At 40.3% G+C, this 23286-nt stretch overlaps 1 protein-coding gene across 2 annotated transcripts in view; it reads left to right on the plus strand.

The window, feature by feature from the left end:
• The window catches only part of LOC135577163 (CDC42 small effector protein 2-like), a 145638-nt gene extending 124387 nt beyond the window's left edge, over nt 1-21251 (plus strand). For both annotated transcript variants that reach the window (XM_065044990.1, XM_065044991.1), the window contains 2 exons: nt 19272-19389; nt 19831-21251. In XM_065044990.1, coding sequence (XP_064901062.1) covers nt 19272-19370 — 99 coding nt within the window. In that variant the 3' untranslated portion in view covers nt 19371-19389; nt 19831-21251. The remainder of the gene's footprint in view (nt 1-19271; nt 19390-19830) is intronic.
• The last annotated feature ends 2035 nt before the right edge of the window (nt 21252-23286 follow it).

The raw sequence follows: 23286 nt of genomic DNA on the forward strand, positions 1-23286 counted from the left end.
ACTGAGGAGCATGTACATGACCATAGTGCTCCATCGGTCTAAAAGTTTCTCATGCTTTCAAGGAGTTGAGGGAGGTGCACCTGCCACAACTTGCTAACACAAACATGCATATGGGGCAACAGGAGACCCCCCTCCTTGCCCACCTCACTTTCCCAGGTGCCTCTGTATAACAGGTATGAGGCTCTGGATGTGGAAGGCCAGACCATGGATGATGTGGATGACAGTCCATTTGCACAAGAGGTATTGCCAAGGTCAAAAAGGCTTACTCCCTGTATCACAACCACCTCCATGAGGAAGACAGGTTATAGTTGTAGATTACTTCCTTCTGAGAGGAACAGAGGATCCAATATGCTGAACAGACCCTCCTTTTAGGGAAGTCTGCTGCCTCCCTGGGGCCCAGGTTAAGAACATCACTAGGAAACTTCCTAGCCAGACATGGCCATCAAATTATTACCCATTACTGCTCTTCCATGTGGGTTGTGATGAAGCTGCAACACATAGTCCAAGGGCAATCAAAAGAGACTTCAGTGTCTTAGGACAGTTGGTAAGGGAATCAGAAGCACATGTTTTTTTTTCCTCTGTCCTTTCAGTTGTGGGCAGCAACATGGCTTACATGGCACCTGGCCTGCTAGCGACAAATGGGATGCACCTGTCTCAAAAGTGCAAAGGATCCTGGGGCAAGAGTTAGCAGAACTTATTGAGATGGCTGTAAACTAGATTTGATGGGGAAGGAAACAAGGTGTGGCAGAGGCACACCCAAGGGTAACATGCCAGCATCTGAGGGTAATGCTAACAAAGCCCTTCAGTTTGCCATTCCAGTGGAATCAATGGCTCAGTGGAAGTGCATCTATACGAATGCACGCAGCATGGGCAACAAACAAGAGGAGCTGGAAGCCATTGTGAGGCAGAAAAACTATAATTTAATTGCCATCTCAGAAACTGGAGTGCTGCAATGGATGGGATAGGCGAGAAAGGAGAGGAGGTGAGGTAGCCATATATGTTAGGGAGTGTTTTGATTGTCTGGAACTTGATGAGGGTGGTGATAGGGTTGGGTGCCTATGGGTGAGAATCAAGGGGAAGGGCAACAAGGCGGACATCCTAGTGGGGGTCTGTTACAGATCATTCAACCAGGATGAAGAGGCAGAGAAGGAATAAGTCCCCTGATCACTAGCCCTTGTTCTTATCAACCTACCAGATGTCTGCTGGAAGTACAACACAGCAGAGAGGAAGTAGTATAGGAGGCTCCTGCAGTGCATGGAAGACAACTTCCTAACACAGCTGGTTAGTGAGCCTACTAGGGAAGGAACCCCACTGGATCTGTTGTTTGTAAACAGAGAAGGGCTCATGGGCAACGTGTCAGTTGGAGGTTGCCTTCAGTATAGTGATCATGAAATGATTGAGTTTACTATCTTTGGAGAAGTTAGAACGGTGGTCAGCAAAACTGCTACTTTGGACTTCCAAAGGGCAGACTTTGACCTGTTCAGAAGGCTGGTTGGCAGAGTCCCTTGGGAGACAGTCCTGAAGGACAAAGGAGTCCAGGAAGGCTGGTCTCTCTTCAAGAAGGTAATTTTACAGGTGCAGGAGCAGACTGTCCCAGTGTGCTGGAAGGAGAGCTGGCAGGGAAGAAGGCTGGCCTGGCTGAATAGAGAGCTGCAGCTGGAACTTAGGAATAAAAAGAGAATTTATAACCTTTGGAAGGAGGAGGAGGCTAGTCAAGAGGAATACAAGAATTCTGAGAGCTGAGATCAGCTGGGCTGAGCCTAGCTACTGCTGTAAAAGGCAACAAGAAATGTTTCTATAAATACATTAGCAGCAAGAGGAGGGCTAAGGAGAATCTCTATCCCCTGATGGATGCGGGGGGAAACAGCAACAGAAGATGAGGGAAAGGCTGAGGTACTAAATGCCTTCTTTGCCTCCGTCTTTAATAGTCAGAACAGTTGTGCTCCAGGTACCCAGCCCCCTGAGCCAGAAGACAGGGATGGGGAGCAGTATGAAGCCCCAATAATCCAAGGGCAAATGGTTAGCAAACTCTTACACCACTTGGACACCCACAAGTCTATGGGGCCAGATGGGATACAACCAAGGGTGCTGAGGAACCTGGCGAAGGTGATCAGTGAGCCACTTTTCATTAGCTATCAGAAATCTTGACTAACTGGGGAGGTCCCAGTTGACTGGAAGTTGGAAAATGTGACTCCCATCTACAAGAAGGGCCAGAAGGATGATCCGGGGAACTACAGACCTGTCAGTCTAACATTGGTGCCAGGGAAGGTCATGGAGCAGATGCTCTTGAGTAACATCACATGGCACTTAAAAGAGAACCATATGATCAGGCCCAGTCAACACGGGTTTATGAAAGGCAGGTCCTATTTGACCAACCTGATCTCCTCCTATGACAAGGTGACCCACCTAGTAGATGAGGGAAAGGCTGTGGATGTAGTGTACTTAGACTCAAGTAAGGCCTTTGACACCGTATCCTACAGCATTCTCCTGGAGAAGCCATCCGCTCATGGCCTGGATGGGTGTACTCTTTGATGGAAAAAGAACTGGCTGGAGGGCTGGGCCCAAAGAGTTGTGGTGAATGGAGCCAAATCCAGTTGGTGGCTGGTCACGAGTGGTGTTCCCCAGGGCTCAGTATTGGGGCCAGTTCTGTTTAATATCTTTATCAATGATCTGGATGAAAGGATCGAGTGCATCCTTAGTAAGTTTGCAGATGACACCAAATTGGGTGGGAGTGTTGACCTGCTGGATGGTAGGAAGGCCATACAGAGGCATCTGGACTGGCTGAATCATTGGGCTGAGGCCAATTGTATCAGGTTTAACAAGGCCAAGTGCTGGGTCCTGCACTTGGGTCTTAACAACCCCAGGCAATGCTACAGGCTTGGGGAAGAGTGGCCGGAAAGCTGCCTAGCAGAAAGGGATCTGGGATTGTTGACTGACAGTCAGCTGAATATGAGCCATCAGTGTGCTCAGGTGGCCAAAAAGGCCAACAGCATCCTGGCTTGTATCAGGAATAGTGTGGCCAGCAGGACTAGAGAAGTGCCACTGTACTCAGCACTGATGAGTCCCCACCTTGAATGCTGTATTCAGTTTTGGGCCCCTCATCATAAGAAGGACACTGAGGTACTAGAGAGAGTGCAGAGGAGGGCGATGAAGCTGGTGAGGGGCCTGGAGCACAAGTGTTATGAGGAGCACTTGAGATAGCTGGGGCTGTTTAACCTTGAGAAAAGGAGGCTGAGAGGAGACCTTATAGCTGTCTACAAATGCCTGAAAGGCGGTTGTAGCATGGAGGGTGTTGGTCTCTTCTCCCAAGTAGCAAGTGATAGGACAAGAGGAAATGGTCTCAGGTTGTGCCAGGGGAGGTTTAGATTGGATATTAGGAAAAATTTCTTCATGGAAAGGGTTGTCAGGCATTGGAACAGGCTGCCCAGAGAAGTGGTGGAGTCATCATCCTTGGAGGTGTTTAAAAGGCATTTAGGTGAGGTTCTTAGGGACATGGTATAGTGCTAGAGTTAGGTTAGGTTATGGTTGGACTCGACGATCCTGAGGGTCTCTTCCAACTGAAATGATTCTATGATTCTGTGATTAGAAGAAACAGTTTTTCAATAATGGGATGGCTTACATGACACCAGGCATGGTGGCATCAGATGGGATTCAACTTTCTCAAAGGGGGAAGTGGGTCTTTGTTCATGAGCTAGCAGGGCTCATAGATAGAGCTTTAAAACAGACATGATGGGAGAGGGGGACAATATCAGGATTGCCCCGTGACAAGCTGTGGGATGACATGCCAAGGTTAGAGGGGCAGGGTGCTAGTGAGGGCTCTTAGCCTGTTGCTCCAAGACATGCTGGGTACACCGGAGCACCTTTGAAGCCTTATGGACATGAGCCAGGGGCTCCTGAGGTAATAGGACCCAACAGGGAAACACCAGTGAAATACCTGAAAGGGGTGTTCCTCTAAGAAGGTGGCATAGCCAACAGCCCAGCTGAAGTGCCTTTACACCAAAGCATGCAGCATGGGCAACAAACAGGAGTTGGAAGCCACCGTCCTGCTAGAAAGCATTGACCTAGTAGCAATTAGATTATTTTCTGAAACTGATTGATTACATTCAGATTTCTTTTGTTCTGAAGGCCAACAGAAGATGCTGTGATGATCAGCTTGGTGAAATGTTAAAGTTTTTAAACCCACTCCATGAATGGGGTGGTACACTCCCTCCACATACTGCAGCTTTATTGCTTACTTGATTAAATCACCAAAGTATAAGATAGTTTTACATTGCTCTGTTTAAGGATTTAAAAAAGCTGAGAGATCTCTTGCACAGCACTGCAATATCATTCTTTTCCATTTTCCAAACCAAGATTCTAACCATCCCGTGAGTGAACTATCTATCACTGAATTCTCAGCCAATTCTTCTGCTAAGGTTGTGAGTCCTTGCAAAGCTCTGGTTATAGTGCCATCGGGGGGCAGTATTGTTTGGGATAAAGGTGCAACACCTATCTCCTAACATTACACATACACCACCTTTCTCTGCTAACATCACATCTAGGACCATCCTATTTTCCCATGCCATTCTACTAGTAGCATCTAATTGTTCAGCCTTAACTGCTTCTCTAGTATAACTTATAAATCGTTGTTGGTTATAATAGATGTAATTTATCCAATCTACATTCTTGTTTATAGTCACCTACCAGAATAAAAAGGATTAAAAAAATGCCATTACTTGATTTCTTGCTTTGTGTTCATTGGGGACTCCTCTGGGAACCCCAATCAAATCGAGATAAACACTGTCATCAAAGGAAAACCCTAAATTAATTTTTCTGTTGATGAATTACAGTGTAAAAGGAATTGCCAATTGAAGAATGTCACAGGTACCTTCCCAGTGTGGGGGTAAAATGGAATGAAGTGTCATCTTCCCACAGTACCACCAAAGATCCCCTCGGGAAACATTTAAAGAAGTATAGTTGCTTTCATGAGGATCAACTTTCCGTGTCTCTACACACCTACTCATGTTTCCTAGGAACCTGGTATCATTCCTGCCGTGTCGTGAGAGACGGGCAGTATGATTTCCAATTATTCCTGAAAATGCCAGGGGAATTCTGAGATCTTTCTCCCTTAAGGCTGGAAAGAGTAGGGAGAGAGTATGACATGACTTATTTCCCCATGCTGTAGAGTCTTGGTATAAGGCTAAGATGCACTCCATCCCCTGCTGATCTCTACTCCATCCCAGAGGGAAGGGTACCACCTGGGCCACAGGCCTTCCTGATGCACACACATAGCAATTGCTCTTCTTTAGGCTTTGCACTGTATATTGGATCCATTCTACTCAGGCATTTGTATCTCCATATCCTGTTTTGATTTCAAAGGTTTCTCTTAAATCTGATATTTCTACAACAGTGACCACTTTAGGGTCATTCAGCAGGACCCAAGGCTCTATTAGAAGTTTTTCAGTAGGTGATCTTGTTGCTTCTTCATTACTATTGTTCTTTAACACTTATATTTTGAACCTTCCTAGGGCGTCTTTTCCACTAATGTCTGCTCCTAATCCATAAACCCCACTTACTGAATCATCTACTCCCTGTATTGTAATTAGTAAAGGGTTGCACTGCAGGGACTCACATCCTGGGAGAGATTGTCCTTTGGATAGGGTAATTTTTATTTTCAACTCTATAACCATTCATCACTCATTGTCCATCCCCTAAACTCTGCGGTCCAGAAAACACTGTACCAGGAGGGGCAAGGAGAGACAGCAACAAAAACTATGCACTTATTTAAATCATCCTTAGACTCGGTTCTCCTGGACACATGTATTTGTTTTCATAGCTCGATTCTCTTTGGCTCTGTACATCTCCACAATTAAGGATCTGGCAAGCATCTACTTGAATTGTTAGGGAACTTTCAGTTTCAGTGATGTTAATGATGAGTAACCCATTTGTAAATTCTACATAACACGAGATTAATAATCCCCAAATGTTCCATTTCATTTTCATCTCTGCATCTTTAGTCAAAGGGGGTTGTCAGTTGTCTGTAGTTGCCACTCACTGTTGTCCTTTGGAGGTTCAATTAGCCCTTTGATCCATGTGTAATGAATCCACCCTTTCTCAGCTGTTTGTACTGTTGTCTCAGTGGTCAGTAAAACCTGAAATGCTTCTTCCCAATCTAGCTGAAGCTTAGTTTCCTTCCAGGATTTGACCAGGACCCAGTTTCCAGGCTGAAACTTGTGAGCTGCAAACTCTAATGGTGGAGTTTGTGCAAGAAGCCCTTGGTGCCTGAGAAAAGATAGAGGACAACCCAAGTATATAGTTTTTGAGAAACATATCCTTAGTTTCAAATTGGAGGGGTCTGTTGTTTCTGCCTAGGTATGGTAACCCAAAGAGCATTTCATAAGGCAAAATTCCTATATCCTTGCGAGGAGCAGTTCTGATCCTCAGCAAGGCTATAGGTAGACATTTAGTCCGGGGTAATCTAGTTTCTAATACTAATTTTGACAATTGCTTCTTTAAGGTCTGGTTCATCCTTTCTACTTTTCCAAATGAAGGTGGATGCCAGGGGGTATGAAAATCCCAAGATATCTCCAAACTGTCCATTAGTCTTTGCAGTAGCCTAGAGTTAAAATGTCCCCCTTGATCTGAGTCTATATTTTCCACTATTCTATATATTGGAATAATTTGTTCTAGAATCACTTTTGTTACCACTTCCACTGTGGCAGTGCTCAGAGGGAAAGCTTCTACCCACTTGGTAAGGTGATCTACCAACACTAGTAAGTATTTAATTCAACCAACTGCAGGTAATTCCATGAAATCAACTTGAATATTTTGAAAGGGTTGTAAACTTGGACTCCGCCCTCCCACAGGCTGCTTTCTAAGTGCCTTTTTATTTACTTTTTTTACAAACCACCATCTTTCACAAATTTTCTTGGCTATAGTATAAATTCCAGTACACCCATATTTTCATAACACTACGTCACACATGGCTTGTGTTCCCCAATGAGTTCCCTGATGTAAAATTGCTAATACCTCCCTCATGGTTTGCTCATTTAACATTTAACATTTCTCTGCCATCTAGGAGTACCCATTTTCCATTCTGTTCCCTGGCTACTAATTCTTGGAGGACTTCTTTTTCATTGAAAACTGGAATTTCTTGCAGGGCCAGGACCTCAGGCCTGAGATAATAGATATAGTTATTACTCCAGGTTTTAAGGCTGCTTCTCAGGCTGTTTCATCTGCTATCTGATTTCCCCTGACACAAAAGGAGTTTCCCCTCTGATGTCCCTTAACGTGTACTACAGCCACCTCTATTGGTGATGTCAGGTTACGTAACAATTTTCCAACTGGTTCTTCATGAACCAGTTCTTTCCCAAAGACCCCGTTCTCCCCAAATTTTCTCAAAGGTGTGCACTACTCCAAATGCATATCTAGAATCAGTGTAAATGGTACCTTCTTTTCCTTCTAACATTCTAGTTATTAGGCATTGTCGAGGGTTAAGATTGCGGGGTGACAATAAAACCCTGGCAGATGTATTGTTAACCCCCTCTCCCCCCCACTTCCCCCTTTTGCCCCTCCCTCTCCCCCCTTCCCACTCAGGACAGGCGATCGGGAGGGAAAGAAGGACAGAGAGAAGAGAGTTGGAAAAATTAACAATGTTTTACTAATGCTACTAATAAGAATAGAGAAAATAATACAAAATATACAAAACCAATCTTGAAAGTCTCAGCAACTGCAGAGCCGGCACCCGAAGTCTTGGATTAGACTCTGCAGCCGATCAGAGCTGGACTCAGTCTCTCACTAGGCCTCAGTTTGCAGGGACGACTAGCAAGGTCCTCTCCTAATGTCGGCCATAAGGAAAAAAGGGAAAAAAGCAAAGGCAAAAAGGGACGAGATCCTCGTGATCTCGCACTTTTATATGAAGTATTCACGTGAATGGAATGTTATACACAGTTGGTCAGTTTCTTGGTCACTTGTTTCTTGTCGCCCCTCTCGCGAGATGTCCATTCGTGCTTATCAATAAGTTTGCATTCCATTGCTAGGTTTACCAAAACATGTGTCTGGTTCTCCAGGAAAATGCAGTTAATATGAAGGCTTTAGCTGACAGGCAAAATTCACTGAAAGAGAAACTTGTTTTTAACAAAACCAGGACAATGGGCTAGTCCAGGGTCACGCTGCCCATGGTAGTAATGGTGAGGAAGCCGAAACCCAGACGAGTATTCAACCATTTGTAGGTGCTGGAGCCATGCAGGTGCTGGGACTCATTCTCAGGTTTAGGTGAGACTGCGACTAGGTCCTCACTTGCAAACAGCTGGTGAGAGAGAGCTGCCATGCTTTCTGCCTCTGCTGATTGCCACCGTCATCCCCGAGTGCAGACAAGACAACATCGGAAGTACTGCCCCTTTTATGGTGGTTGTGGTACACGTTGAGAGAGGTACATCATTGGAGTTGATTTCCATACTTAGGTAGGCCTTCCAAGTCCGAGCTCATTTATATCTGGTGTGTTCACCACAATTGGCATTTTCTGGACCTACTGTGTCTAGGATTTCAATGCACCATTCAGTATCTCATTCAATAATAAACTCAGTATCATAAGAATCGCTCTCAATTTTAAGGGGTCCACCATTCTACGTAGATTCACCATATACTAACCCTCTTAGAAGTACAACTGCAATTAGATGGGTCTGTCCCACTGTTAAAGGATAACCATTCGCAACATGTTTTGTTCCATAAATCAATCCACGTAGAGTTTGTTGGGAGAATGAATCGGGTCCAGAAGGACCAAAACATGTACTGTTTTTATCAAGGTGGGTATAATCTAATTTCTTTGATAGAATTTCAGAAAGGTTTAGGTTAATCATTGCAAACCTAAAACTTTCTCCTGCAGAAGTGGGCAATGTAACACATATACCCTGAGCCAGGCTCTTCTCGGTGACAACCAATGATAAGACAAGGGGTAATGGGTTCAAACTGGAACACAAGAGGTTCCACTTACATTTGAGAATAAACTTCTTCTCAGTAAGGGTAACAGAACACTGGAACAGGCTGCCCAGGGGAGTTGTGGAGTCTCCTATTCTGGAGATATTCAAATCTCGCCTGGACACCTTCCTGTGTAGCCTCATCTAAGTGTTCCTGCTCTGGCAGGGGGATTGGATTAGATGATCTTTCAAGGTCCCTTCCGATCCCTAACATTCTGTGATTCTGTGATTTGATTCTGAAGGTGAACAAACCCTTGCATTATTTCTTAGGCTAGGTTTCAGTTAGTTCCATTTTCAGGAGTTTGTTCAGCAATGCATCCATACAGTATATATCCACACATTGCTCCAGGCCATTTTCTCTGTTCTTTAATTTACCATAGGTGTTTCTTGTCTAATTCTGTAAAGATTTAGTTCTCCAAAAGGACACTTCTAATAAAAATGCAACCAATCACAAAAATTAACATGCTTATAACAACTAAAAATTCTATAAGCCCCATATAATATGGTGTCTTCAATTAGCCAATTACATATGCTTTGATGAAGCAGGAACTTTTGACAGGTGAAGATCTGAAGATCTATTTCTTTTCTCTTCTTCCTGCAAGGAAAGAAAAAAGAATAACTCGGTCCGAAGGACCGGCTTTAGAAAAAGGGAACAATCCATCTAGTATTTTTTTTGTGTTCCCCGCCATGAGCCTCAGTGGCTACTCAGGTATACTTATTGAAATGGGTGTTTAGTACTAGGGGGACTTACCCCACCTTGGGGACTTCAACTAGGACAGATTGTCCAGGATAACTGAGAGGATTTGGGGGAGGGGGGTAGTTTATTTTACCCCAGGGAGATTTTAGGGCATCTGAGGGCATCTGTTGATTCCCCAATGGTCTTTCAGATTTTGCCTACTCTTGGACCACCCCAGCAGTAAAGTGGCTTCTGTTGTCTGATTCAATTGATTTGGGTTTCAGAAAGAAACTAAACTGCAATTTTAACTTTTCTACTGTGTTTTCCCTGGTTGCTTGTGATACTGCTCCAGCTAGAAGTAGTCTTGATACTACTTTTACCCCAACAAGCACATCAAAAGAGTGTATTGGGTTTGGCACTGCCAGGTACACATTCATCACAATCTGACTGATGGCTCTCAAATCTTGTACCAACTGGTATTCTATTGAATGTGTCTTCTTTACTGGTGAAGTGGGAGTATTATATTCTTCCTTACCAGCTCAAAGTTCTGTTTATCGGTGTAGTGTGTGCTTTACCAGGTACTTCAGCTGCTCATCTTGCTTACTTTGCTGTTCTGACTGTGGCAAGTAGATCTGCACCTTCCAAGCATTTTCTTGTGGGATATGTAGCTGAAAAGAATTCTCAGAAAGCATTATTTGAGCTTGCAATTTACTTAACAAATCTCAAACTAAGAGAGAGATACAGGGCATTCTGGCATATACAAAAATTTTTCTTCTTGATTTGGCATTCTATTGGTTTCAAAACAGCCTTAACTTTTTCTTTCCCATGACCCAACAACTAGCATGGTGAATTTACTAAAAAGTCTCTTACAACTAGTTATCACAGAATAGGTCTATAAAAATTTAAAATTGTGTTTTAATTTCCCAGCTTCACTGGAACCAGGGTTCTGCTGTGGATGTCTTTAAATTTACTCCCAGTCTCCATTCAGTATCACAGCTCTCTAGCAGCAATATCACTGCAGCGGGGGTGGGGGAAGAAAGCCCCCCTTTTGCCACTTTAGCAGCAGGTAGTCAGCTTTTTTCCATATTTTTTTTTTTTCTTCTTCTCACTGCAGTTTACCAAGTGGGAGCTGCCGCCCCCTGGCAGACTCCTCAGTTACAATGAGCTGAGTTTATCTTGCAGCTTGACACAGGCCTGAAATTTATGTTCAACCTCTACAACACAGGCCTGGGCTCTTTTTTTCCTCCTTTTTTTTTTTTTTTTAATTTCATTCCTGAAACTATAAACTTTATATGCAATTCCAATTAGCTGAGCAATAGTTACATTACTCAGCCTCTACCTTTTGTAATTTCTTATATATGTTAATAAACAGCGTATTAAGCATCAATTCATTACATTAATTTTTCTAGATCCAAATCAGACTGCAATACAGCACTATAACCCAGAATAACATAGCCCTTTGTTCTGCTAAGGATGGGGGGAGCGCTTCAAGGTTGTCACAGGATTTAAACCCTCTACAGTTTTTTTATGTACTGATTTAGATCTTGGCATAGCCAATCGTGATCAGATACATATTTTGGCCAGAATACCTTCTGCCCTATTATGGGTGAAATGAAGAAATAAACTTAACAGCAGAGTCAACTATACTGTGAAGCAGCATTCTTTTATTGACAGCACTGGGGAGCTCTGGGGATCATCCTCCATAAGCGCTCCAAAGACTGGATGCTATTGCATTGCTTATATTCACATAATTATTACATATACATTACAATTTTTGAAAATTTTGACATACATTACATCTATACTAAGAAATAATTGATGATGTTAGTTATAATTGTTTAGTTTCTTACTTACAATACATCTATTAATTATTAGTTAAATATAAACTAAGCATTCTACTTCTAAACAATGTATTACTTGACTCCCTCTTGTCATGCACAAGGATCTAAAACTTGAAAAACATCCCCTCATTTTGCAGGTGTTCAGAAAGCATTTATCATGTCAATTGGTTAATGATGGATACGTCTTTTATAACTCAATCACAGTATATATTAATTTAGCAGCTTCTCTTCAATTTCCCCCTTTTCAATATACTTGCAAATTCTTTTGCAATATAGATCTGCAAAATATCATCTCTTGTTGTGATACAGCATAGCTATTTGTTACCTGATAGCAGTACCAAATAGAACATTGTAGCATAATGTAAGTAAAAATCATTAGCATCAAAATTAGAGTCATGAGATATATCAGTCATTTTTTGTGACTTCATGTAATACTTCAGTTTATTCCCAAAAGGATTTGTGATTGCTCATATTTCAATACTGTATAAGACTATTGTCAAGACTATAATTATCACCAATAATGTCAACAAGGGATATTTTGCAGTTTCAGATTCAACCTGTCCAGACATTTCTTTTAATTCATTTTGGGCTATAATAGTTTTCACTAAAGATTCATGTGAAAGCTAACTAGGAGTAAAAGCATTTGTTACTGCAGTTATGCTTTTTAGAGTCACTAAGATCAACGCTGAGAGAACTGTGAAGCAGTAGGTCTACTGGTTCTGATGTCTCTTTCTTATCTGGTGCTTGCTTTACTCTTGAATAGTGAATTCAGGCAGGTTGATCTTTAATCTTGATTGCAGTAAAGGCTGTCAGCAACACCTGGAACAGTCCATTCTGCTTCTCTTTTAAAGGTGGACCTGAAAAAGCTTTAACATAAACTTTATCGCTTGGCTTAAAAGAAAAGACTTAAGTTTTCCTTGGCTCAAGGCTTGATTCGAATTCTGAGCAGCATTAAAGGTTGATTCTACTTCAAGTTAGTTTCTTGATAAATTTTATTCATCTGCTGTTTGATTTATTTTTTCTACCTACCCTCTTGCTTAAGGCTTGTAGGGAGTATGCAACTGCCAATCAATCTCTAATGCTTTAATGACTTGCAGCACTACCCATGCAACAAAATGTGGCTTTCTATCAGAGGACTTCACAGTGGGTACCCCAAATCAGGGTATGATTTCATTTAACAAAGCTTTAGTTACTTTTCTAGCTTTACTAGTTCGGCAGGGTTCTGGCCAACCTGAGAAGGGATCTGTTAATACTAGCGAATACCAATACCCCCTTTTCTAGGAAGTTTGAAGAAATCTATTTGCTGATGTTGTCCTGGAACATTTTCTTTTTCTAATTGTTCTGATTTGTACCCTATTTACAGTATTAAGACTCTTTTCCAGACATATTTCACATTGCTGGGTCACTTGTTTCTAAAGAGTACTCTTACCTTTTAATCAAATATTGGTATAGAGCATCAGCTCCCTAATGAGTTTTGTTGTGTTCTAATACCATTTCCCATAACATACTGCAAGGTATAGTCTACTGATGTTGGCTTGAGGAGACAGCCTTCCAGGATCAGAGACATTGCCTTCATATCTGTGTCTTATCAGCAGCTTGTCTCGCAGTATAGTCTGACAATTCATTTCCATTTCTCGATCAGTGTTTCCCTTTTGATGCTCCTTGAAATGCATGATGGCAAGTTTTCTAGTAACAGCACAGCTTTCAACAATTGGAGTATCATGTTTAGTGTGTTTTCCTTGTGCTGTTAATAAACTTCATTCTTTTCAAATGGCTCCATGGGCAGGCACCACTCTAAAAGCAGACTTTGAATCAGTCCAAATATTAATCTTCTTCTCTTTGGATAATTCTAAAGCTTGTGTGAGTGCAGCTTTCTAGGCAGAAGTCCAAGGAGGCAAAGGCTTAGCTTTGATTACCTTGTGGGCAGTCGTTACAGCATACCCAGCTTTACGTACTCCTTGCTTTACAAAGCTGCTTCCATTGGTGAACCAGGAGTCTTCAGCATCCTCCAGTGGCTGTTGCTTTAAATCTGGTCTGCTGGAGTAAACAGCTTCTGTTGTTTCCAAGCAATCATGGACCACAGGCTCTGAAACGGATCCACTGATCCACTGGATCGACAATGTTAGTAGAGACAATATTCACATCATCTTGTTCGAACAACACCACCTGGTATTTCAGGAATCTTGAGGGGGATAACCGATGGTTACCTTTTTGTTCCAGTATGGTTGTGACTGTATGGGACACTAGCAGTCATTTTCTGTCCCGTAGTGAACTTGCGATCTTCCTGTATATTGAGTACAACTGCTGCCACAGCTCAAAGACATCCAGGCCAGCCTTTACTTACTTCATTTAATTGCTTAGGAAAGCAGGCCACTACTTGTTTATGAGGTGTTAATTGCTGCGCGGGAACACCTAAAGCAATACTTTACCTTTTATGTGAGTGCAACCAAAATGGTTTGGTGACATCTGGGAGGCCCAGGGCTGGGGCATTCATCAGTTCCTTTTTAAGTTGTTAAAAAGCCCTCCTGGCTTCTTTTGTCCAATTCAATTTGGAGGTGTTTCATACAAAGGCTTTACTAAAAGTCCATAATTATAAATCCAAAGTCTGCACCAACCTGTCATTCCAAGAAATATCCGGAGTTCTTTTACCATTGCAGGTTCTGGTGTCCAGCAAATAGCTTCTTTTCACTCTGTTCTCAGCACTTGCTGTCCTCCAGAAATCTTGAATCCCAGATAAGTCACTTGGCACTGCATCATTTGGGCTTTCTGTTGATAAACTCGATACTCGCTTAATATCAGAAAATTAGTAAACTTACAGTACATTGCACACAATCTTCTTTGGGTTTTGTGTCTATAAGGAGATAACAAAGTCCCATTTCCTGGAAGAGCTTCTCAGGCTTCAAGTTCTTGTCCCTGGGGTAACACTGTCCAGATTAATTGGGCTTTTCTTCCAGTATCAGGATTTTCTCACTCAAAAGCAAAAAAGCTTCTGACTCTCTTTCTCTAATGCAAGACAGAAAAGGCATCTTTAAAATCCAACACAGGAAACTACTTCTGATTGTCTCATAATTTGGTTAACAATGTGTAAGAGTTAGCTACTATCAGGTACTCTCAAATCCTGCACTAACTTTATAGCTTTTACCATCTTGTTTCTTTACTCACATTCTATCAGCAGTCCTAACTGCAGGAAGTTACTGATTATTTCTTTTCTCTTTTTTTTTCCTATCCTCTAATTTCAGAGGATATTGTTTGATTCTGATTGGTCCAGCTCCAGGTTTCAAATGAATTTTCACTGGTTCTGCATTCTTTGATTTACCAGGAACTCCTGAAGCCCATACCCCTGGAAATACTTGATGCAATATTTCCTGAGGTATTTGGCTGTGCTTGTCAGTTTGAATCATTGCCAAATTTAAAATATCATTTTTTTATCTTGAATTTCACTTTACCCCATTTTAATGTTATGATTGCTTTCAATTGTTATAATAGGTCTCGTCTTAATAACAGTTTTGGAGACCCAGGCATATATAAGAACTTATGAATTCCAATTTGTTTTCTAAATTTATATTTGATTGGCTGTTAAAAAGAAAGCTTTCTTGTGTTGGCCAGTAGCTCCTGCTACAAAATCTTTATCTAAAGGTATCAATTCCTGATTTGAAACTGAATAAGATGCTCCAGTATCAATTAAAAACTCAATTTCTTTTCCCTGTTTTCCTCTTCTCTCTCTGAAGTTTCATCATCTGCTACCTTGGAAGGTGAAGGCACATAATCTTCAGTTCTACCCCACCCCGTGGGGACACATAATCTTCTATCCTATCCTTCACTCTCATCAGGGGAGTTTTCTGTCTTATTCTACATGCTGAACAACATCGTTTCATCTTTCCCTGTATTTTGTTCAGCTCCCTTTTCCAATGTTAAAACAAAAGGATCCTGTTGTGCCATTTGACTCCATTTTCCTTCTCTCTTTAAGAATAACATTAAAGTACTGTAACTCAAAGTTTTATTAGGAGGCCACTTTTCCTCATAATCTTATTTATACAATGGCCACTGATTATAATATTTCATCAAGGTTTCTCTATTCACATTATCACCAGGTGGTTCCCCAATCTCTTTCCTGTGAGCTAAAATACACCCTAACGGGCTCTCCGCACTACTATGCTGTCTTCCCATTATGCTTTATACAGAACACAGCTAATCTTATAAAAAATATAAACTAGGAGTATTAATACATATATCAATACTCCACAAATAATACTAAAAGCTACCCACAACATACAATCCTCACAATTTGTACTCCAAGTTTATCCCAATCTCTCCAAAAATTACAATTAACACAAAACAATTGAGGCACACAGCTCAAATCTATATAACACTCAGCAGTACAATTAGGACACTTTACAACATAGATGGTTTCACAACACTCACACTCCTTACAAGTTAAAGCCACAGCAGCTTCTACTCTATCTTTAGGCATTAAAGTGCATAACTATGAACAAAACTACAATATGCTTTACAGAAATATACAGAGCCGGCTTTACACCACAACAACTTCAGCAGAGGAAGTTTTTACACCACAACTATCATAGCAGAGTAAGTTTTCCACATAAACCACTCCGCAGCAAATACAGTATACATTTAAGGTGCTAGCAACCTGGTATATGCTATCTTGCGTATGACTTATGGATAGTTCACAACCACCTGACTGGTCCCACTTTTTCTTTCTTTTTTTTTTGAAAAGAATGCCTTCCTACCAAAGGTCCTTGTCTGTCCCCGCAGCAATCCAAATGAGACAAGGAGTCTCTCCAGAGAAGTCTCTGGGGGTACCCAAGAGAGTCCTTGACTCAACGAGTCCTGCAGCCGGGCAGAGTGGGTTCTCCAGCCTGGCTCGCCAACTGAAATGAAGAAATAAACTTAACAGCAGATTCAATTATACTGTGAAGCAGCATTCTTTTATTGACAGCACTGGGGAGCTCTGGGGATCATCCTCCATGAGTGCTCCAAAGACAAGATGCTCTTGCATTGTTTATATTCACATAATTATTACATATACATTACAATTTTTGAAAATTTTGACATACAATACACCTATACTAAGAAATAATTGATGTTAGTTATAATTGTTTAGTTTCGTACTTACAATACATCTATTAATTATTAGTTAAATATAAACTAAGCATTCTACTTCTAAACAATGTATTACTTGACTCCCTCTAGTCATGCACAAGGATCTAAAACTTGAAAAATATCCCCTCGTTTTGCAGGTGTTCAGAAAGCGTTTATCATGTCAATTGGTTAATGATGGATACGTCTTTTATAACTCAATCACAGTATACATTAATTTAGCAGCTTCTCTTCATGGGCTCCTTTGTCCAGACAAAACCACAATACTTTATAATTTTCTTTTTATCCTTCCTTTTTGTACATCACATGTCTCCCCAATACCTAATGGACTGTATGAAGGAATGGTATCAGTGCTTTTTCCTTTATCTTCTCTAGACCTAGCATTTTTCCTTTATATTTCCCATTCTGAGTCCTGAAGCTTCTCCTTCTGCCTCATCCCTCCTCTCAGAATACCCCCGACCACCAAAGTAGTACTTAACATTCTATTTTCTTATCTTGGTCTGTGCACAGAGTTGCCTAGTTGCTTTTATTGTGCCTACCACTTTTTCCTTTAACCTTTCCCTTATAGTTTGCAGGGATCCGCCTTCTTCAATACAGTCTCAGGGTTTCTGTTGGTCCCTCCAGGAGTCCCCACCAACAATCCACAGGATTGTTGAAATCAACAGGGCTTGCCTTCCCGTCCTTCGGCAATAGGGACCCTGAGATGATGATGTTGACTCCTGGGCAAGCCCCCAGATTTGTAGGAAATTATCATCTTGCCAATATAATAGGGCCAGGCAGGATCTCTCAGCAAAGCGTATTTTATTAACAATTTTGCAAGACCGAGTGTTCTACCTAATGGTAGGCACACAGAATAGGACAAAAAGCCCCTGCTTATATCCCCCCCAACTCCCGTCCGCAAATTCCCTCCCCTGTTCCCCATTGGTTGGATACTGCAGGGTTTACATACAGTTTACCTATCTCATTCACCTAATTCTAACAGTCCCCTTCCTCTTATCGATTTATTTAAAATATGGATTCCTGGGTCTATGGCTACCCTTCCCCGTAGCTTAGCTTTATAAATACAGTAATCAGTTTGCATTCTGGGATTAGTTCGAAGAGACTTTGTTTTACATTAAGGATTCATAGTCTGATGTCTCTCTGTCCTTCCCCCTTCCCCCAGATCAGTTGTATAAACAACATTCCTCCTTCAGTGGTTCCTTACATCTTCCTGCAGACAGTAGATTATTATTTTGACTCATGAAGTACAAACACAAAAGAACTGCGGAGTGGAGTCTTTTACTTTTTATTGAGAAAGACAATGAAAGATATGGGGGGTGGTGTGGAGTGTGTTTTTTATGTTGTGCTGGGTTGGCCAAGATAGGATTAATTTCCACAGGAAGCTGGGAAATGACACAGCTAGGACACCTGACCCAAAACTAGCCAAAGGGACATTTGATACAGTATAAGGTCATGCTCAGCTTTAAAACACGGGGGTGGGGGTTGGTTTGCCGTAGGGGAGGGTTTCTTTTTGCTGCTAGGGAGTGGGGTTGTCTGGAGCACTCTTGTTTTCTCTGGACTGCACTAATCATGATTCAGTGCTATTCTGTTTCAAGTGCGAAGTGCTGTCTGGGACCGGGGCGGGGGGAAGGCTTTTGGCACGAGCTGTGGTTGGGAGTTCACAATCGCTGCTCAGGAGAATAATTACTCGGAAGGTGGGCTGCACATCCATGTTGCCACATGGTAAGAGATTGCACTGTGTATCCCTTGCTTTGTATATTCTTTCATTATTATTATTATTATTATTATTGTTATTGTTTGGGGGGGTTGTTTGTTTTTCTTTTTTCGATGTTCTGTTAAACTGTTCTTATCCCAACCCAGGAATTTTGACTTGTTTCCTGATTCTCCTCCTGATCCCACCGGGGGCGGGGAAGGGTTGAGCGAGCGGCTCGTCGTTCTAGTTGACAGCTGTGGGGCGGGCTGGGGCTAAACCATGACAATATATTTGTTTTCATCAGCTTAAAAATGCTTTCAAATAAAATCATTTCAGATAACTTGATAGATTGAGTATGGTTTAAAAAACAAATACCACCCCAATGAAAGGAATAGTATCAATCAAGGAAAAGTAAGTTCATGCTCTTAAACAAAAAATAAACAAAAAAATCTCCCATACAACAAAAGGGCTCTTTTTTTTTTGTTTAGAAAGTCCTATTTTAAATGTTCTGAAATTAGCCATACAGTTCAGTTACTATGCAGATAGTTTATAAATTGACTATTACATTTTTAATATAATAGTGTTAACTTCACTGGTTTATCATATTTGGCAAAGAATGTTTTCCATATAACAAGCTCAATTTCAGCTTGTCAGATAGAGTGGAGTTGGATATCAATAACATTTGATTAATCATCTTGATTAATCAAGCAGCTCCATGAAAGCCTGAATCAGCCAGTTTTCTTTGGGACAGAGGAAAAACTTCTGCATCAGCATCAGTTCTTCATCTCTCCTGCTGAGCTACCTGCAGGAGTGAAAATTCCACAAAGCCTATTCTGTGTATGTCCTCATGCAAAAGTAATGTAGCTTTAACGGTGAGAGAACACTTGGAAAAACAAAACAAAAAATAAAACCAAAAGTAAGAAGGTGCCATAATTCACTTCTGCTTGCCTGCCTTGTTTTCTCTGACCCCCTTTCCCTTCTGTCTCCAGGTGAGCTCAATTCAGAACCAAATGCAGTCCAAGGGAGGCTATGGAGGTGGCGTGTCTGCAAATGTTCAGATGCAGCTTGTAGACACTCAGGCAGGATAACCTTGGGGAAACCTTTCTAGTAAGTATTACTGTCTGCTTTTTAGGCACTGGTAGAATAGTGAGGAAGTACATCCTGCCACATATCATAATTAGCTCCCTGTAAACAACTGTATCCTTATGATGCATGACTTTAAAATGCATTTCTGGGTAGAACATTCAATATTATGTAAGCATGTTGATTTTTATTATGTAATGAACAAGACATTAATAATTCAGTCCTGACTGCAAATCTGTCCTTAAGCCTGTTTTATGTCCAAGATATTATTGTAGGCAAATCTTTGCAAGTGAACTTAGTTGTATACCAAATTTCAAAATAATTTTGTGATATAATTAGGATACCATTTTTGCGACAGTTCCATTTAATTAAGCAAAATATTTGTGGTGTTAAATATGTTATGGTAGGAAAATCATCACTATCAAAATGTTCAAAGCTCAGTTTAATGTGTTTTCTGTGTTACAGGTTTATGTGAGTTCCTGTATCTTCTTTCTTCTGTTGCCTTGGTGACTGCTTTGTGTTCATGATGAGAGAAGTGATGGCTCATTTTTCATATTTTGTGATTACTCTGGTGAAAAGTTGCTGTTCTGCTCTGATGGTGCCATTTATGAGATTGGTCTTACCATGCCTTTCAGTGACATGCACACATTTACCTCCTACCAGCAGTATGGATGTAGAGCTGTTTAGGATTGGTTTTAACTGTTTATTAAAGCACCAACCTTAGCTTCCATCATCAATACCTAATGCACAACATCCTGTTACTCTTTATTCTTAAAATATTTTCTCATCAAGTAATTTAAAAATGAATATGTTTCCATTAATATTTTTAATCTCTCGTTATGTTGTCACTAAAGTATGAGTCCATTCCCAGTGTGCAATGAGCCAATCTTACACACAGAGATGAGATATTGTTTATTACAGTTGCACAAGTCTGCATAATAAAACAAAGCCAGCATGCCAGCAACAAAAGTCACCGGTTATTATATACAAAATCTTATCACTACATTCACACCCTCAGGGCAGTCCTAAATGGCTGATTGGTTACACATTTGCATATTGGTTACACAATCATTTTACTACTGTGCATGTTCCCTGAGGAGGGGTCTCAGGCTGGGCCTGGGTCTTCACTCTTGTGGGTGTGATTTTTAGTATTATAATGAGCATATGAGAAAAGTTAATCTAAAGGACACTTTATCTGACAATCTTGAGATATATGTTAAACAAGACTCAACTAATTGTGCAGGTTCCAGGATGTCTAAGCTGCAAGGACAGGAGCTCCTGATATGGAGTTCTTCAAATCACTCTTACCTTTGTTAAAAGAGCAGACTGACCAGAAACTTGTCCACTGATTTACTATTCTTGGGTTAGTAATTGCTGACAGGATTTACATATCTTTAGATTAGCAATTGCTGACAGGCTTAATTCTTTTAAGTGGTAATGACTACAATTGTTCATATCCATTTTTTAAAGGCCTAGGTCCTGCAAGCACAAGTTATTATTTCATACAAAATAAGCAGAATAGATTGCCGCTTGCTTTGTGGAGTTGATTTGTATGGTGGCCTGTTCGATGACAGAAACAAATTAAATAGCTTACTGCAGCCTGATGATCCTGTTGGTGAAAAAATTTAGTTGTGTCATGCCTGTTTCTAAAAAAGGACTTGTATCTTATCTGCTTCAGAGATAGGTCTTTATTTTAAGTTTTATCCAACTGGTCTTGAAATAATAAAGAGAGAACTTGCATTCATAAGGCTTTTTTTTTTAATAAATGTTCAGTATATTTATTTTGAAAGAGCTGACCTCAAAACTGTAAACCGATGTAGTATCTAAGTATTGTAGAAGTGCTTTAGTCTATTTAAAACAATAAAAGAATTATGTTTGGCTGCTTCTTTCTTTTTACAATTTTTCTTAATTTTAGATTGTATTGTAATTTCAAGTAGCAGTATGTCAGACTGCCTGCAATATTAGCTGAAAACTTTAGTAGCCATCTCTAAATAGTTGACAGTTTCTGTGTACTAAATATTTAGGGACCATGGGAGTTGCTAACAACATACAGGGTGACTTTTTATAATGTCAACCAAAAGCCTTTTGCTCAGGTTCCAAAGCATATTTCTCTTTCACACATTGTGAAAATTGCATTTTGATATTGCACTGTTTTCAAATTATCTCCGTAAATCTCCCTTTTCTTTTTCTCCTTGTTGGTGGTTTGAAACAAGTTGATGGTTTGAAACCTGACCGAGTTAAATTTTTATGTGGAAAAAAATTATCCTAACAACTAAGGCATAACTGATCCTAATAGTTTCCAATTTTATACATAAACACACATGTTTCTAAATAAAGACTGCATCATAAATGAGTCTTTATTCTCTTCCTCTCCTTTCCCTGATTTCACATTGCAATAGTTATCCAAGTGATTTAAATATTTATGAACCTACCTATTTTTCTCCTCAGTTCACAAAGAGTGTGAAGAATACAAGGGCTATGGAGGTAGTTGGCCTTCCCTAAGTTGTATTCCAATGGTAGGTGTCAATTATCTGGTTGAATAGTTCCAGTTAGGTTGGACAGTCTTCACTGATAAAGGTACTGATTCTTGATGACACAAAATCAGATGTTCAGTTGTCTGGGGTTCATAAACACATAACAATGCAGTGACATTTTTAGGGATCAGCATTTCTGATGCCATTCCATCGATTAGTCTTAAATATACTATGATTACAAAATTATTTGAACTTTGTCATCAGTAACTGCAGCTTATATTTACATAAGAAAACTATTTTACATTCATCAAAATGTCATCAGATCAGTAGCCAGAAAAAATGATATATTTTTATAAGACATACTTTTTTGTATATTGTGTTCATTCTTTATTAAAGTCAGTTCAGTTCTGGCTTGTAGATATTAAAAGGAAAGTATTGGCTTGATTCAATAAATGTTTTTCTTTCAGTTGGTGGCCTACCCTTTTTCTTTGCATTAGTTACATTTGCATTAGAAAAAAACTTGCAGCCTACAAACAAATCTGTGGTGAAAATTCTCTGAAGAGTAACCTGTTAGTGTGAGAAAAAAGTAATTTTCAAGCTGGAGTTTTTCATGCTGCTTGACCCTTTTGCTGCCAAAGGGATTAAACAAATTTATTGGTAGTTTTGTTTCATTCGCTTAACACATATACCAGGGGCCTCTGCAAGGTTCTCAGATAGGTTTCTTACTAAGAAATAAATTGGAAACCTTCCTACAGGATTTCTTCACTTTTGACTGCAACTAGTATGTGTGTTTCCTTGCTTACTCTTCATTGTGATGCAGATTATTTTACTGTGGGGATCAGTAGAAGACCAATTAGATAGATCATCATAGCAATATGTACATCTCCATAAAATACATGTGCAAGACACAGTATCATCTATTCCTGCATTTTGCTCAAATGTACTTTTTACATCTGACACTCTCAAAGTTAATTCTTTAAGAACCAATTTATTACTTAAAACTTCAGGCTAAATTGTTTTTAAGAATGGTACTGAATTATCCACGATGTGACAATCTGTTGAAGTTGCCAGTTAAGGAAAAATGCTAGTTCTAAAAGGAAAGAAAGATCAAGAGAAAACCATGAGATGAGAATCAACTAGAAGACTCTTTAATAGTTATGGTTATAGATTTTTACTGTGTAAAAAGGTTTGTATTGAAAAGGAGATGTTTTAATACAACCATCCATAGAAATATTTTTTTATTTGACCTCTTAAAGGGAGTCGGGCTGTTCACACTTAGTCTTTAGCCCATTTACCTGTGAAGGGGAAATTCTAATTGTAACTGCTCAACAGTGATAATTTATGTCTGAGGAATGATTTGGCATGGAGAGCAAGAAGGCCCAACTGCAGAAGGGGTTAAACTAGCTGGAAGCAGGAATGCCAGAGACAGAATGACTCCTTGCAAGGA

This window comes from Columba livia, chromosome W, assembly GCF_036013475.1.
Source record: "Columba livia isolate bColLiv1 breed racing homer chromosome W, bColLiv1.pat.W.v2, whole genome shotgun sequence".
Lineage (NCBI taxonomy): Eukaryota > Metazoa > Chordata > Aves > Columbiformes > Columbidae > Columba > Columba livia.